Here is an 18,142-nt window from a genome sequence, read left to right as displayed (position 1 = left end):
TGGGCCTATTTAACTTGTAGAAATGGTGATATGGAGTAAATTCTGTTTGTTTAATGGAAGCCATGATTCTTACTACAGTCTTTAACTCTTTCCTCAAGAATCACTGTTTATGTGTAAATTATGAACAAGATAACCTTGACTGACCCCAAGGGGGGTTGGTCCATTGGTGATTCGTGATGGGTTTGAATCCCCTTGGCACCACCCTTGTTTTTTCTTCCTTGGGACTCCCACTCTCTTTGGAGTGGAAACGGCTTGTGGGGGCCTGTAGGGACTATTCCCACTCCGAAGGATGTGGGGTCATTTTTTACGTGGGCTAGCAATTTGGATTTTGTGAAGTTAGATAGAGAGACTATGATGGTTGGGAAAAGATTCTACTAGGTTAACAAAACCATCAAATGTTTACTGTTAAAATGATGGTATTGGCTTGTCAAGTAGTTGGATCCACTTAAGGATTTGGATACATGTGTCCGAAAATGGTTAGGGGAACTTGACGAAAATGTGTCGTGACTACTGACCAGTGATAGACACACTAACATTAGGCTATCCATTTGGTTGCGAGGGAAATCAAATAGAAGAGAAGTGAATTTTTTAAAACCTTAACAATGAATTTGTGTAATAATTAGTCAACATATGATTGTTTGGCTTACTTAAATTTCTTATTATATTTAGCAGTGATACCTTTTAGATGTAATTTTTATTTTACTTTTCAAATTCAAGGGATTTGGATGCAAAATAAAGTGACATTTAATAATCAAATATGAAATGATTTGGAGTTCAGTTGGCAAAGACCGACTCTTCACAATAAAGAGGTCAAGAGTTTAACTCTCCTTTGGGCCTACCTATAAAAATAAATCATGTGGGGGTAATGATTACAAAAGTTTATTTTTTCGGTTTAAAAAAAAAATCTCTTCCCTTCCTTACATTTCCCTTGCAAACAAACTGAGCCTTAATTGTGTCCAAAAAAAAAGAAAAAAAGAAAAACAACTTGTCAAGGCCTTGTCTGACTATGTAGTGCGTAGTGCAGTTCTTTCTTTGCTTTTTGTTCAGGATTTGAGTTGAAAAGTTCATTTTGTCTATTTGGGTGTTGGTGAGGACTCTTCTTGGTGGCTCTTGTATTTTAACTTGGTTTCTTTTTCGTCCTTGGTTCTTGTATTTATATCTTTTATTTTCTGTACTTTGCTGTTTGGCGCTTCTCTGTCAGCGGTAATTAAAACCTTTTTCTTACATTTGAAAAAGAAAAGAAAAAAAAAAGGGCACTAGGCAACCATGTTGGGTGCAACATTAATCTCACTCTTTTGTTCTTGGCTAAAGAGTAAAGATATTGTGAATTAAATTTAAGTTTTTCTTTTTATGTATCCAAGACCAATAAAGAAAAACAATTCAGCATTATCTCAACTTAATGGGATCGACTGTGTAGATCCCAAGACCATGAGCTTATTCTGGTGCCTAGATTGATAATGGATCTATTGTGTAGCATTAGAATTATTTCAACCATTTCATGATATGGATATATGCCTCTACTCTATCATATCATCTTTAGGCTGTCAAATGACTATGTTGTGCATCATGCACTAGAAGCTATGCTTTGCAGTTTCAATATCATGTAGATTTGGTGGAGGCTGTTGAGAGATTGACTTTTTTTTGGGGGGGAGGGGGTGTGAGGGAGGGGGGGGGGTGGAGAGGAGGAGGGGAGGTGGGGTGTTAAGCCCATTTCAAAATGAGCCTTAAATCCTCTGCTGAAACTAATTGTAAAGGTCGCAACCTCTCTTTTCTGATTTCACTGTTGTTGCAGATGAATATATTCTTGAAGGTCATGAAAACAGTGGCCTTCAAGGTGAAGAAGTCGGAGAGAATTAAAGATGTTAAAGCTAAGTTCCAGGACAAGGTAGGCATTCCGGGTAAGATTCAGGGTCTCTTCTTTGCTGGAAATGAACTAAAGGACACCCAAACACTGGTTGATTATGCTGTCGAGAAGAACTCAACCCTCCATCTGTTTCTTCAAGCTGCTGTAGTTGGAATGAAATTGTCTGTCAGGCTTCCACCAAACCAGAGAACCATAGTACTTGAAGCAGACACAAGGGATTCTGTCCAAAAGATCAAGGCCATGATTCAGGATAAGGAGGGGATCCCACAGAACTCTTTTACACTAATCTAATCTGTCCAATACAAACTTAGATACTGTACGTGAAGTGAAGGCTATGATCCAAAACAGCATGGGACTTGTACCAACTATGCTCATCTATGATGGATTGAAAATGCTAAATTCACATACTCTGGAAGACTAGGATTCGGGACTTGTCAACGCTATTATTTCGTTCTAAGCAGTCCTACTGAGGATTTTTGCAGTCTCCTGCTGTCCTCTTTGGTACCCTTCTTTTGGTTTCAGCAGATCAGGTTATAGACCCACTCACACCCTACTCCCAACAAAAGCTAGACTATGTTTGTGGGCATTTTGGCCGGCGACATGGATCACCATTGGAGATTGCAGCCTTTTGTTGAAAAAGTATCTTGTCAATAGCTAATGTGTAGTTTGTAAATTTCTACATTGTATGTAGGAGGAAACCTGTACTGAATGTGTTGGCTCATAGACCTCCCTGACCATATTGCCTTCTGGCTAGGCTTCTCTTGTCTGTCTCGGCCGTGGCTTTTGAGGGAACACTAACCTTTGGTCTATATTGGCCTATGCAATTTACTGTCATGATTTTGCTTGAAAAGGAGTGAATTTGCAATGCAGGGTTGACTACAGTCACGTTTTCTTGAGTGTGGATCAGTTTTATGGACAACAACAGTATTTTTCAATTTGGTTTTGATATGTAATTTTAATTCGATTTTGTGCTTTGGTTTTAATGCAGTTATGAAAATGGTTCCACTTTTGAACCATGACTGTGATGGACCAAAGGCCATAATGGGCTCAAGTTATGGGCCTTACGACCATTGCTAACTACAAAATTGTCTTAGTATGTAAATATGTGATGATAAATTGTAAAAAACACTTACCACCTGAAAAAAAAAAAAAAAAAAAAAAAAATCTTGCGAAAAACACTTTTGAATTTTCAAAATTGAATATTGAAAAAATCCCACTTGAGTCTTAACGATACTACTATACTAGGGTTTTTTCCTTTTTTTGGCTTTAAGATAATTAGGTTTGGCTTCGATTTGAACCGATGATTCTTACATCTGAAATCAAAACCAAACCGAATTGAGGAGCATACTCACATATTCAAACCAGATTTGAACCAAATTAATTTGGTTTGGTTCGGCTTGGTTAATTCGGTTCAATATTGGTTACGGTATTCGGTTTCAGTTCCCAATTGACACCTTTACATTTAACCCTCAATTCTTTTACCCAGGATTTACATCTTGGAAACTGGATCAACCGATACCAATATAATATCGATTTGAATCATACCTTATAGGCCTTGATCATCGGTTCTACCTTTACTTTACAGAAAAAGAAAAACCTAATGATTTTAGAATTCGGATTAGGTTCATGTACGAGATTGTTCTTGTATATCCCTAGTTCATGGATTTAAAATCTATTAAATGAAGAGAGAGAAAATGGATTCCAAATGCACGGACCAAGAATGCACGAGAACAATCTCGTATGTGAACCAAATCCAGTTTCATGATTTTACCCTTCATCAAATACCTGATCATAATTGGTCAGATATCAGTATCAGTATATCATCCTCTGACTGATACCAATACAATCCAACCGATCCGACTAATCCAATACTGATACTTAGAACCTTGCTCCCTTTTCTCTGTCTTTTACGTTTTTATCTCTTTTTTTTTTTTCCAATACCAATATATGCTATGCTTATCTTTCTCTTCTCAATCAAAGATGAAAGTGATATTTAAAATTTAGAAAAAGATTAGGCATACCACCAGACAGCAGATGTCTAACATGTCGTAATCTTACCAAAAAAAAGTTGATGGCATACCTATCCTCTCTCAATTTGTTTTTAAGCAATATGGGGAGAGAGAGAGTAAAATAATCCTCTAAATAGGCCACATTTTACAAAGTCCGAGAAAGCAAGTAATGTGTATAGGGGTGTCAATCGGTCGGTTCGGTTCGGTTTCGGTCCAGGTTGAGTCGGTTTTGGTGTGGGAAAGTTGAAACCGAAACCGAACCAATAAGGAAATTCCGGTTTCATTTTGGTTTCGGTTTCGGTGCGGTTTGGTTTTGGTTTGTCTTCGGTTTCTTAAATCGATTTTGTAACCGGGTTGGTTTTGGTTTTGGTCTAGTTTGGATTCGACTTTCCATACAAATGTATACAAAACTATGCAAATTTTGATTTTTTTGTAATGAATTTTGGAGTGTTTCGGTTTCTTACCGGTTTGGTTTTGGTTTCGATTTCGGTCTGGGTTTTGAGCCGGTTTCAGTTTGGTTTCGGGTTCATCTGGTTTCCGGTGCGGTTTGGTTTGGTTTTGGGGTTGCAATACTCGAATCCGAACCGAACCAATAAGGCTTCGATTCGGTTCGATCCGTGTTGTTATCGGTTCAGTCCGGCCGATTTTACCGGTTCGGTTTAGGAATTGACACCTCTAAATGTGTACATAGAAGGACTTAATAATCTTAAAAGACAAAAAAAAAATGAATCAGTAAAGAAAAATGAGGGCATGGGCATGTAAGAAACCCTAAGCCCATTTCTTAGTCACATTTCCCTATGTCCTATCACGTGGGGGCTGTAAAATGACTAATCCAACCCCGATGTTGGATGCCCAATGCGTATCATCCTATTGGCTGAGACGTTGGTTCAAGCCGGACACAACTAGGTAGTGAACCTCAACCCTAACTTTATACTTCTTGCATTCAAATACAATATGATCAATGTGCAATCTATTCTATAATATACGTGTTTGTGGTCCATGTTAATAAGATCCGAGTAAGATTACTGGGACATAGCGAGGTATTACTAATCTATATCATAACTAATCATTATGTTCAAAAGGATAAAGCTAGCAGCCGTCATTATAGGGCATAAGTAGCAATTAAAGTTTTATCTAATCTAATCTTAATGCCTAATTAATGGGTCTGTCCACTTAGTCATGAGCTACTCTGTGTGTCTTGTTTGAAGCAACATGAGCTTACCAACCTAAAATCCAGTTTTCTTAGGGGACCAGTGATCGGCAATCAGACCATTGAACCAAAATGCAGACTAGTGAGAAGCACCATCAACCCAATCTAAGCATGAATATAGTCCCGACCATAGTTAGCAAAAATGGGAACGGCTAAAAAAGGGAAATGGATGGTATGAGTTTTAAACAGTAATTTTTTTCAAATGATACGGTCAAAAAAACATAGAACGGTAAAAATCAAAAAATGAACAATATGGATTTTAAACGTGTAGATTTTAAACAAATGGAACTAAAAAAAGGGTAGTATACTCACATAAATTAAGGAATTATTATATGAATATCTGCATCTAATGCTCAAAACAATTTCAATATCTAGCATTAATGCTTATACATCCCATGTCTCAATATACTGTAGAAGTGATATATGTTCAATTAGAGTTAGGAGTCATTACTTTAGAAATAATTTTCAGCAAATAGGTCAATTTATAGCTCAATTTCGGGGTCTGTGAATTGAATTTGAGTTGAAGGTAATATCATGAGAAATATAGTCAATTGCGTTAGCTTCAAGTTGGTGAAAGAATCAAGTCGATGAGAGATATATATGATCAATTAAATAAATATTATGTTAAAAAATTAAATCTTAAAAAGGTCATAAAAACGGAAAAGTGTTTTAAACATGTATAGAATGGGAATGCTTGAAGTTTGCTATTTTTTTAAGTATCTTTGAGAAGCATATGATAAACCGTGTTTTTGCTAACAGTGGTCTCGACTTCTTACAATTTATGGCTCCATGCCAACCATGTGAGAATCCTTCACGAGTATAGATCACGAATTTTTATCCCTCGTACTTGAAGATTGGTTCCATGAACAAAATCAGTCCTTTATGATCTTTCACACGGATTTCTTCCACAATTGTGTGAGCAACTTGTTTTCTCGCATTATGTGACTGAAGGGACTATAGAGATTATTTATAGTAAAAATCCAGTCCTAATTACTCCCATAATAGGTGGGCTGAGCGTAGGGGTGTCAATCCTGAGCCAGCACCGGTAGGCCTTACCCAACCCAACTTGCTTATGGCCTGACCTAAACCGACCCGTTTAATAAATGTGTTGAGCTTAAGCGGGGCCCGTTTATTAAACGAGTGTTTACGGTGCAGAGTTGTAGCCCGTCGGGCTCCCGACTGGCCTGACCCACTTAAGTAGCCTATTAGAACCGACTCACTTAGTCCGACCGACCCGACCCCTTTTAGAAAAATGCTTAAATCGTAAACACCTGTTCCACCACTAATACTACAAAAATATAAGTAATGCTTAAATTGTAAATACCTTTTCCAAGAATCTTATTTTCTTAAATTCTAAGAAAAATGGTTAAATTGTAAAACCAATAGTTTAATCAACTTAAAAAATGATTTTATGGTAGGCCCATTTAGAATTAAATAAGCCCATAGCCCGTTTAAGGCCCATTTAAGACCCGTTTAAGGTAGCCCGATTAAAGCCGACACCGACCGGCCTGATTATAAATCGTACCATGCCCCCCAAACCTAGGCCCGTTCAATAAACATGCATTCACGGTGCAAGGATTTCACACAGCCAGGCCTGGCCTGGCCTGGCCCGACCTATTGACACCCCTAGCTGAGCCTATTCTTTTAAGTGGACCAAGTCACCATGAGCCCAATAGATTACCCATATTAATATGGCCCAAAATCCAACAACTTTTACCCGGTTCAATCTGCCTTGACCTTGGACCGGTTTAGGATCTAATTAAGATTTGCTGGCTCACCTTCATTTTCGATTGGGAAAGAATAATTTTCCCTCCCTTTTATGAGGAACCTATATATATATATATATATATATATATATATATATACCCATAAGCTATAGCCTATAGAAAAGGGTTTGGGTGTCTATATGGTTTGGTATGTTCTAATTTGAGGTTTCAGTCTAATTTGTTAGGGTTTTCAATCATCTCAATGGCGAGTGCAAGTGGCGATCCAGGGTCGACTTCCTTGAACTCCAACGATGAAGAAGAGGTACTTGCTCCTTTTACCTTCAATTGGGCATGTGTTTGTTTGTGAGAGAGGATCAAACTATTTAAGTTAGTTTATTTTTTATCTCTTTGATGTGTTTGTATGTGGGTAATGTATGATAGATCGATTAAATGTTTTGGGTTTTGGGTTCTGTGATCATTCAGTTGATGTTGTTGTGCACTGCATTCTATAGGGAGTTTTTAAAGTTTTGATCCTGAGATTTGTTTTTGTTTTTCTCTATCACTCATTGAAACATGGGGTAGTGGCCTATTTAACTAGTAGAAATGGTGATCTGGAGTAACTTCTGTTTGTTTAATGGAAGAAATGATTCTTACTAGTCTTAACTCTTTCCTCAAGAATCACTGTTTATGTGTAACTTATGAACAAGATAACCGTGACTGATCCGAAGGTGGGGGTTTGGTCCATTGGTGATTCGTAGTGGGTAAAGCGCCTTAGGAAGCATCTTACCTGGGTTTGAATCCCCTTGGCACCACCCTTGTTTCTTCTTCCTTGGGGCTCCCACCCTCTTCGGAGTGGAAATGGCTTATGGGGGACCTTAGGGACTATTCCCACTCCGAAGGATGTGGGGACATTTTTTACATGGGCCAGTATATTGGGATTTTGTGAAGTTGGATAGAGAGACTATGATGGTTGGGAAAAGATTCTACTAGGTTAACAAAACTATCAAATGTTTAGTGATAAAATGATGATATTGGCTTGTCAAGTAGTTATATCCACTTGAGGATATGGATACATGTGTCCAAAAATGGTTTGGGGAACTCGGTGAAAATGTGTTGTGACTAGGGATAGACACACTAACATTAGGCTATCCATTTGGTTGCAAGGGAAATTAAACGGATGCGAAGTGAAATTTTTAAGACCTTAAAAAGGAATTTTTGTAATAATTAATCAACATATGATTGTTTGGCTTACTTAAACTTCTTACTATATTTAGCAGTGATACCTTTTAGATGTAATTTTTATTTTACTTTTCAAATCCAAGGGATTTGGATGCAAAATAAAGTGAAATTTAATAATCAAATATAAAATGATTTGGATTTTGGAGTTAAGTTGGCAAAGACCAACTCCTCACAATAAAGAGGTCAAGAGTTCAACTCTTCTTTGGGCCTACCTATAAAAAATAAATATATCATGTGAGGATAATGATTTCAAAAGTTTTTTTCTTCGGTTTAAAATTTTCACTTCCCTTCCCTATATTTCCCTTGCAAACAAATAGAGCCTTAATTGTGTCCCCCGTCCCCACCACCCCCCAACCCCCAAAAGAAAAAAAAAAAAAATTTGTCAAGGCCAACCTGTCAAGGACTTGTCTGACTGCAAGGTGCACATTTGTGCACATCCTATACTGATCTGATATGAAAGGTGAAGTGTGCCCTATGTAGTGCAGTTCTTTCTTTGCTTTTTGTTCAGGATTTGAGTTGAAAAGTTCATTCTGTCTATTTGGGTGTTGGTGAGGACTCTTCTTGGTAGCTCTTGTATTTTTACTTCGGTTTTTTTTTGTCCTGCGTTCTTGTATTTCTAGTTTTTATTTCTGTACTTTGCCTGTTTGGGGCTTCTATGTCAGAGGTAATTAAAACCTTTTTCTTAGATTCTTAAAAAAAAAAAAGCACTAGGCAACCATGTTGGTTGCAGCATCAATCTCCCTCTTTTGTTCTTGGCTAAAGAGTAAAGATATTGTGAATTAAATTTATTTTTTCTTCTTATGTACCCAAGAAACAACAACAAAAAATTCAGCCTTATCCCAGCTTAATGGGATCAGCTATGTAGATCCCATGACCATGAGCTTATTCTGGTGCCTAGAGTGCTGATTGATCTGTTGCTTGGCATCAGAATTATTTCATTTCATGTGATGGATATATGCTTCTACTCTATCATAACATCTTTAGGGCTGTCAAATGACTATGTTGTGCGTGATGCACTTGAAGCTAAGATTTACAGTTTCGATATCATGTAGATTTGGTGTAGACTGTTGAGATATTGACACAATTTTTTGTTTTTGTTTTTTTTTGGGGAGGTGGGGTGTTGGGGGAAGAGGAGGGGAGGTGGGTACTTAAGCCCATTTCAAAATGAGCGTTAAATCCTCTGCTGAAACTAATTGCAAAGGTCGCTACCTCTCTTTTCTGATTTCACTGTTGTTGCAGATGAATATATTCTTGAAGGTCATGAAAACAGTGGCCTTCAAGGTGAAGAGGTTGGAGAGAATTAAAGATGTTAAAGCTAAGTTCCAGGACAAGGTAGGCATTCCGGGTAATATTCAAGGTCTCTTCTTTGCTGGAAATGAACTAAAGGACACCCAAACATTGGTAGATTATGCTATCCAGAAGAACTCAACCCTCCATCTGTTTCTTCAAGCTGCCGTCGTTGGAATGAAATTGTTTGTCAGGCTTCCACCAAACCAGAGAACCATAGCACTTGAAGCAGACATAAGGGATTCTGTCCAAAAGATCAAGGCCATGATTCAGGATGAGGAGGGGATCTCACAGAACTCTTTTACACTAATCTATTCTGGAAGAAAACTTGAAGATAGCTGGACTCTTGCTGCTAACAACATCCAGAATGAAGCAACTGTGCAAGTGGTTTTCAATCCAAGAGATGTGATGATGTTACATGTAGAAATACCATGTGCACAGACCATGAGGCTTGAAGTGAAGATGTTGTACACCATCCATGATGTCAAATCGATAATCGAGTGCATGAGTGGCATCCCTATGTACCAACAGAAGCTTATTTATGCTGGACAACAGCTTGTGGATGGCCAGACTTTGGCTCATTATAGCATCACTGAAGACTCTGTAATAGAGATGTTACCTCCCTCATTTCAGATATTTGTCAAGACATGGAGTGGAAAGACCATAACACTTGATGTTGAGAGTTCTAATACTGTTGGGGATGTTACAGCAAAGATTAATCAAAAGCTTAGGTTTTCAAGCGCGCAGCAGCGCCTTCAATTTGCTGGAAGACTGCTTGAGGACGGTGCAAGCCTGGGTAGCTACATGATCCAGAAGGATTCCACTCTAAATCTCGTTTTGTCACCTGCACTAAAAATAACCATTTATGTCAAGGCATCAAACGCGAGGCTCGGGAGCCCCATGCCATTTCTGGTAGATCGCTTAAATACTGTGCGTGAAGTGAAGGCTATGATCCGAGTCAGCATGGGAGTTGTACCAACTAAGCTCTTCCATGAAGGATTGAAACTAAGAGATTCATTTAATCTGGCAGACTGTGGGATTCATAACTTCTGAATACTAGAATTTCATTCTGTGAAGTCTTAGTGAGGATTCCTGCGGTCTCCTGCTGTCCTCTTTGGTTCCCATCTTTTGTTTCATCAGCAGATGCCGGTAATAGACCCACTCACTCCCTAGTCCCAACAAAAGCTAGAATATGTTTGTGGGCATTTTGGCTAGCAACATGGATCATCATTGGAGGTTGCAGCTTTCTGTTGAAAAGTATTTTGTCAATAGCTATTATGTGTACTTGTAAATAGGAGGAAACCTGTACTGAATGTGGTGGCTCATAGGATCTCCCTGACCATGTCACCTTCTGGTTAAGCTTCTCTTGTCTGTCTCAGCTGTGGTTTTATGGGAAAACACTGACCTTTGGACTACATTAGACTTTTTTCGTTTATGGCAATGCTGCTTGTTTCTTGGATGGATTTGAGCATGTTATTTACAGAGTTTGATGATGCATGGAAGTTACTGTTAGCAAGGTTTAATGGTGATAATGTTGCAAATTTGCTATGTGGGCTCTTGGTGTAAGGTAGTGGCCTGACAGTCGTCCGATGACTTTAATAATCGGGCAATCCTGGTGCGAGACAGTAATTTGACTGAGATTGATTACTAATCGGGCAGTCTTGGACTCTTGGTGCAAGGTAGTGGCCAACGATCGATTGACTGAGACGGCCTGGATATTGTGATCGTTTATTGCCTAAATAGCCTGTTTAAGCCTATTTTGCTGACCATTTATTCAATTAGCCTGTATAAATCCCAATTATAGTCCGTATAAATCCTAATTATAGCCTGATTAATCCAATTTTTTTGAGCCCGATTATGGACTAAAACCAACCAATGTGGCCCAATTACCCAAAATAGTGGAAAAACCGGTCGACATCCCTACTTGCAACTTCATAGATCCATGCTAACCCGAGTTGATAATTTTATGTGGGGGCGTAAGAACCCTCTCTGTTTGCGTTCTCACGTCTAGATACATTGGGCGGGCTATAGGGGGTAGGGTTCAAATCCTTTACGATGAATGATATTCAATTATTGAAATCAAGATCAAGAAACAGTTTCAGTTAAAATGGTTTTCAAATTTTTTTTTAATTCATTTTATCTTTAAAGTTTTTATTAAAATGAATGTAAATTTAACATTGAATCGAACTGTTTAATGTTATATATTTTTTTTAATAGTTCTCTAATGTAAGCTTAAAAATTTATCGTCGATTTAAACTGTTCAGTTCAAACCAAAAAACCATTTATCAAACACTTTAATGGTTTCGATATACATAGTTTCATTTTGACTTTTGTAATGGTTAGACACCCTTGATTATACCAAAGGAAGCTATGATTTGTGAATGAGTGTTTCCTACCAGCGTAGCATATGCTCTTAGATGAAGAGGGAGTTGTAGGGATTAAAGGTTAGGTATCAGAATCTGCCTTGGCTGATACTATTACGATCCGATTAATCTGATATCAATACCGATATCGATACCGATACCGATACTTAAAACCCTGGGTAGTTGCTTCTTAGTTAAGCAATTATCTTTTTCCCTCCCTGCGAACCTGCTTTATGAGGAACCCATCCATACATAAGTGTGGGTTCAGTGTCCATCAGGTTTGTTATACTCTAATTTCAGGTTTCAGTCGAAATTGTTTGGGTTTTTAACTGTTTCAATGGCGACCACAAATGGCGATCCAGGGTCGACTTCGTTGAACTCTAATGAAGAAGAGGTACTTGCTTCTTTTACCTTCAACTGCTCGTCTGTTTGTTTGTGTGTTTGATGTTATTGTGTACTGCATTCTTTAGGGAGTCCTGTAATTTTGAGCCAGTGATGTGTATTTCTCTTTCTCTCTCTATCACTCACTGAAACATGTGTTTGCACTCACTAGTCACAGGACAATGAGAGTTTCTGTGCATGACTGGCTTTCCCGAGTCTATGCTTATTGCAATTAGACTTCCCCATGAATAGTAGTTTTATTTTGCTTTCTTTTCATCCTTGGTTCTTGTATTTATGAAACATGGGTCTTGGGGAAGTGTAAGGAAAGCATGTGTAAATTCTGTCACAAGCAATTCATAATTTTCTCAGTAGTTCATTTCTGAGGATTCAAATTGTTGGTGCCAAAAACCGACCATCGGCTGGAGAGATCTGCGAAAATAAAGAGAGGGTGGGGGACTCTCTCATGTCAAAGTCAGTTTTATGGACAACAACAGTATTTTGTATAGAGGGAACTGAAAGAGCAGTGGGGAGAAAGGGATTGGATCCCTTCTACCTGGAGTGCCTAGGTTGAGTGTGGTGATGCCCTAATTCCAATAGGGGTGAAATGTATTGCTTACCCATGTAGACAATTGCCTTGAGTCCGTGGAGAGTTCCTTACTTTATAGTTGGTTTTTTGAGTGCCACGAGTCCGATGCCAATTGGTGAGGTGATTTAAGGTATATCAAAATTTGGTGCATTGTGAGAGAGTAATTTCAATCCAAAGAGGAGGAGCTTTTATTTTTTGATTTAGTAGATTCAATGATTTTTATAAGTCTGAATTTTTGAAAAATGAGAGATCCATTGTTATCTTTGAGGTTCTTTTGTATCTTGATTGCAAAGGCCATGGTGGAGCGAATTCATCATGGCAAGAGGATGATAGACAAATACTGACAGGATAACCCAAAAGGCAAGTTGCAGATGTAACCAAAACCAGCCTTGAAATTGCAGGGGAATTTTGAAATTCCAACTTTAAATTGCAAAAGGATCTTATAGAGCAATCTGGGTTTAGTCAGGATAATGAAATATGACACAGTTACAGCTGAAGATGCTGTGTGGCTGATGATCTCCTTAAGGTAACTTAATTGAACTCATATTTCCACTATTCATGTCTTGACAAAAATCAAATTATTCCATTATCTCATTGGGGCATATATAATGTGATTCACGTACACTTAGATGCTGATAAGTTAGAACTTAACATGTTCTGGTGTATGAGCAGCTGTTTGTCTTATCTAGAGGTTTCCCAATGGTTTGCTGAAGACACTGGCTATAATTCTCACTGGAGTTCTTTAACAAGTGCATTGAAGAACTAGAAGCATTTAAAGGAGTCTAAGATGTATTAGTGCTACATTTTTTTTTCAGTTACTCTTCAAGATTGCCATTTGTGGCTGAGAAACCACAGTGCTGGTTGGGATGGATAAGGATCCATCCACATTAATTTGGTTCCCTAGGTTTAGTCTTCGGCAATAAGTTTGACACAGGCATATGCTGCTTTATTTCTTTGGTCTTGTTTTCTTCTCCCTCTTTTGTGCTTGGATAAAGAGTAGATATATTGTGCAATAAATATATGTTTTTCCTTTGATGTTTAGAACCCAAGGCCTTAAAACTTCTTCTGGTGCCTAGATTGCTCATGCATTATCTGTTTGGAAGCAGAATAATTCCATCCATTGTTGTGTAACATGCAATGGAAGTTACAGTTTGCAGTTTCAATGTCATGTATATTTGGTGTTCAGATTTTTTTTTTTTTTTGGGGGTGGGGGTGTCGGTGGGGTTGGTGTGGGGGTGGGAAATTCATTTCAAAATGTTACACAACCTTAAATCCTCTGCTGAAAATAATTTTCAAGGTTCCTTCCTTTCTTTTCTGATTTCATTGTTGTTGCAGATGAATATATTCTTGAAGGTCGTGAAAACAGTGGCCTTAAAGGTGAATAGGTCAGAGAGAATTAAAGATATTAAAGCTAAGTTTCAGGAAGAGGAAGGCATTTCGGGAAAGATTCATGGTCTCTTCTTTAATGGGAATGAACTCAAGGACAGTCAAACACTGGTTGATTATGCTGTCCAGAGGGACTCAACCCTTCATTTATTTCTTCAAAGTTCAGTTGGAATGAGATTATTTGTCAGGCTACCACCAAACCAGAGAACCATAGTACTTGGAGCAGACAAACGGGATTTGGTCCAAAACATCAAGGCTATGATTCAGGAACAGGAGGGGATTCCACATAACTGCTTCAGACTAATCTATTCTGGAAGAGAACTTGAAGATGGCTGGACTCTGGCTGCTAACAATGTTCAGAATGAAGCAACCTTGCAATTGGTTTTTAATCCTAGAGATACGATTACAATATCTGTGAAAACACCATCTGCAGAGACCCTGAGGCTTGAAGTGAAGAGGTTGTACACCATCCATGATCTCAAATCAATAGTCGAGTGCATGAGTGGCTTCCCTATTTACCAACAGAAGCTTATTTATGCTGGACAGCAGCTTGTGGGTGGCCAGACTTTGGCTCATTATAACATCACTGAAGAGTCTGTAATAGATATGTTACCTCCCTCATTTCAGATATTTGTCAAGACATGGAGTGGGAAGACCATAACACTTGAAGTTGAGAGTTCTAATACTGTCGGGGATGTAATGGCAAAGATTAATCAAAAGCTTGGAGTTTCAAACGCTCTGCAGCGCCTTGAATTTGCTGGAAGACGGCTTGAGGACGGTGCAAGCCTGAGTAGCTACATGATCCAGAAGGATTCCACTCTAAATCTGGTTTTATCACCTGCGGTTTGTCCTAGGAAAATACTCATATATGTCAAGGAATCAAACAGGAACAGTAAAAGGGACTCTATTGCATTGCCGGTAGATCTCTTAAATACTGTACGTGAAGTGAAGGCTATGATCCAAAACAGCATGGGACTTGTACCAACTAAGCTCTTCTATAATGGATTGACAATGAGAGATTCACATACCCTGGCAGACTATGGGATTCAGGACTCGTCAACGCTATTATTTCTTTCTAAGCAGTCTAGTGAGGAATGAGGATTCCTTCAGTCTCCTGTTGTCCTCTTTGGTTTCCATCTTTTGGTTTCAGCAGATGCAGGTTATAGACCCACTCACTCCCTACTCCCAACCAAAGCTAGACTATGTTTGTGGGCATTTTGGTCGGCGACATGGATCACCATTGGAGCTTGCTGCCTTTTGTTGAAAAAGTATTGTTGTCAATAGCTAATGTGTAGTTTGTATTTCGGAAGTGTATGTAGGAGGAAACCTGTACTGAATGTGGTGGCTCATAGACCTTGACCATATTGCCTTCTGGCTAAGCTTCTCGTCTGTCTCGGCCGTGGCTTTAGAGAAAACACTGACCTTTGGTCTATATTGGCCTATGCAATTTACTGTCATGAATATGCTTGAAAAGGAGTGAATTTGCAATGCAGGGTTGATTGCACCAAAATCGTCTGCGGTGAGCCGGTGAAGTGCAGTCAATTTGGACTCAAGGTTGACAATCATCTTTTCTTTTCACCCCAACTTGTAATTTGGTTGCAATTCTATGAAGATTGATGGTTTTGTATCATCCATCTGCATTTGTAGAATCTCCGTCAAGCACTGATCGATTATAAAACATGTCAGGGTCCTTCCTCCTGGTGCAAGGTAGTGTCCCGACTGTCTCCCAACTCGAACCAATTAATTATGAGGGAAGTTTTGGTGCAAGGTAGCGGTCCAACAGTTGCCCACAGTTGCCCGGGACTGACTAATAAATGACTTTATAGCTCAATTACCTTGTTTAAGCATATTTAATTTGATTACAGGTCATTTAAGGATTGTTAATCCCAATTATAGCCTGATTACCCAATTACTTTGAGTTCGATTACTGAAAATTGGTTGATCAAATAAAAACATGCCACTGTTCTGGCCTACCTACTAGGCCCGATTACTTAAAAGGATGGAAACAGTGCAAGGGTTTAAATTAATGAGACCGATTAGGCCTGGGCGCCTGGCCGATTGATGTCAACACCCCTACCTGCAACTTCATAGATCCATGCCAACCCAAGTTGATATTTTTATGTGCTTAACAATTCAACTTTGACCTGCTTCAATCTGCCTTAATTATGGACCAGGTTTAGGAGATACCAAGATTTGCTGGCTCTTAGTGTATCTATCACATTTGTTTAATGTAAACATAAATTTTTTTTTTTTTTGGTTTAATTGAAGTGAATGACTCGAAGTTAGAGTTTTCCTAAGGCCATGGTGACCCATCACTACCATGGAGAATAGGGGTCAGGGAGTGATGGGGGTCACATCTACACCGTTCCATCATTCATCCATAGGTGAAGGAAAACTTTGACCAACTTATTATGTATACATTAACCGATTTAATGGTTTAGTCAGTTTAAAGAGTTGAATTTGATTTAAATCATTTAATTAAATGATCTCAAATTTGAAACCAAAATTGAAGTATTTACTGAATGGTTTCAAAATTTCCATCGAAACAGCTTGGTTCGATTTCAATGATGGTTTTGTTTTGATTTTGTTACCCTTAATTACTTAATGGGAGAAAAAACTCTGCCTGTCTACCATTTTCGATCACAGTTGACAATATATCACTGTGAATTTTGATTTGAAAAGCCACTCGTGTGTATCTTTTTTTCTCTCATGTGTAATGATCTCCCTCACCCACACTCTTCATTCATTATACCTAAGGAGGGCGTGATTCTGGTGTAAATGATTTCGTTTGGTGCAAGATTTTCTTGGGCAAATAAAATGGAATAGTTTGATAAATGTTTTCAACTATTGAAATCAAAATCAAGAAACAGTTTCAGATTAAATGGTTCTCAAAAAAAAAAAAATTTCATTTTATCTTTAAATTTTTATTAAAATGAATATAAATTTAACATTGAATCGAATTATTTAATGTTATATGTTTTTCTTTAATAGTTGTATAATGTAAACTTAACAGTTTATCATTGATTTAAACGGTTCAATTCGAACCAGAATCAAACTTTTTTTTTTTGATAGAGAGAAAAAATGATATTATATTAAGGGAAAGAGCAGTTACAAAAGTTTTCATGATTTACAGAGAACGGTTGAGAGTTTGTCATGGTCGTCTCTGCTGTAGAGGTATAATATGTATGCGCTTAACATTCCGCATTGATTTATATATATACAAAAAAAGCGGTGCCACACTAGCGCCCAAGAAATATTATCAAGATCAAAAGTTAGATTTTGAACCATCGCTAAGTTAGTCTAAATTTTCTTCAGAATCCATCCTTGCCTTGTTGTCTGCTCCGCTCCAAACAATAAAGCCCTGGCGCCTCCTTCAGTAGTGTTTTTTGTCATTAAATAGTCAGTTATTAGTAACACCCACTCCCCATTATGTAATCTTCCCACAGCCCAAGATGTCCTGGTCTTTGGAGGGTTTGTGATTACAGAGCATACCATTATATCAAGCCTAGATAGATGTTTCCTTTTTTAAGTTACCTAGTCCTTGGGTGGACTTTGGTTTGGTAATGGAGTACCTTGGGTTTTTGTGGATGGGCATGTCATAGGTTTGTGGATAAGATTGATCGACTTTAGTGCTGGGCCTAGGATTTTTTGTGGGTCTGTTTTGTCTTTCCAAAAGATGGTGCAATTTCTATGGGATAAAATATAATAATATATAATAATGAACACAACCCATTCGTGGATTGTCCAGATGATCAAAGTGAATTGGAAATTGTGTAAATAGATGCATGCATCTTGGATTAAAAAAAAAAAAAACTCAAGATCATGTTTAGGTTTAATCATAGAATTAAAAAATACATGCACGGAAGCTAGTTGTCTTAAATCCCAATGAGCTTGCTGACGATATCCGTTTGATAAATTAACATAAGAGGAAGATGTGCCAAACCATTTATTAAACACTTCAATGGTTTCATTTTGATTTTTGTAATGGTTAGACACCCTTAATTATACCAAAGGAAGCTATGATTTTGTGAATGGATGTTTCCTACTAGCGTAGTGTATACTCTCAGATGAAGAGGTAGTTGCAGGGATTTATCCCTACTTTCACAAAAAA

General features: G+C 38.0%; 3 protein-coding genes across 3 annotated transcripts; all 3 read left to right on the top strand.

The window, feature by feature from the left end:
* The first annotated feature begins 1,717 nt into the window (after positions 1-1,717).
* Positions 1,718-2,155, top strand: LOC122092236 (polyubiquitin-like). The gene has a single exon (XM_042662571.1). The coding sequence runs from the start codon at positions 1,718-1,720 to the stop codon at positions 2,153-2,155; it is 438 nt and encodes a 145-aa protein (XP_042518505.1).
* A 4,831-nt stretch (positions 2,156-6,986) lies between these two features.
* Positions 6,987-10,774, top strand: LOC122092057 (polyubiquitin-like). The gene is made up of 2 exons (XM_042662368.1): positions 6,987-7,111; positions 9,268-10,774. The coding sequence occupies exons 1-2, from the start codon at positions 7,052-7,054 to the stop codon at positions 10,366-10,368; spliced, it is 1,161 nt and encodes a 386-aa protein (XP_042518302.1). The 5' UTR covers positions 6,987-7,051; the 3' UTR covers positions 10,369-10,774.
* Positions 10,775-11,914: 1,140 nt separating this feature from the next.
* LOC122090628 (polyubiquitin-like) lies at positions 11,915-15,659 on the top strand. Its single transcript, XM_042660266.1, has 2 exons — positions 11,915-12,072; positions 13,981-15,659. Exons 1-2 carry the CDS (start codon positions 12,016-12,018, stop codon positions 15,127-15,129), a joined length of 1,206 nt encoding a protein of 401 aa, XP_042516200.1. The 5' UTR covers positions 11,915-12,015; the 3' UTR covers positions 15,130-15,659.
* The last annotated feature ends 2,483 nt before the right edge of the window (positions 15,660-18,142 follow it).

The sequence above is a fragment of the Macadamia integrifolia genome, chromosome 10 (assembly GCF_013358625.1).
Source record: "Macadamia integrifolia cultivar HAES 741 chromosome 10, SCU_Mint_v3, whole genome shotgun sequence".
Lineage (NCBI taxonomy): Eukaryota > Viridiplantae > Streptophyta > Magnoliopsida > Proteales > Proteaceae > Macadamia > Macadamia integrifolia.
Note: the sequence above shows the minus strand (reverse complement) of the source record. Positions and strands in the feature narration are given on the sequence as shown.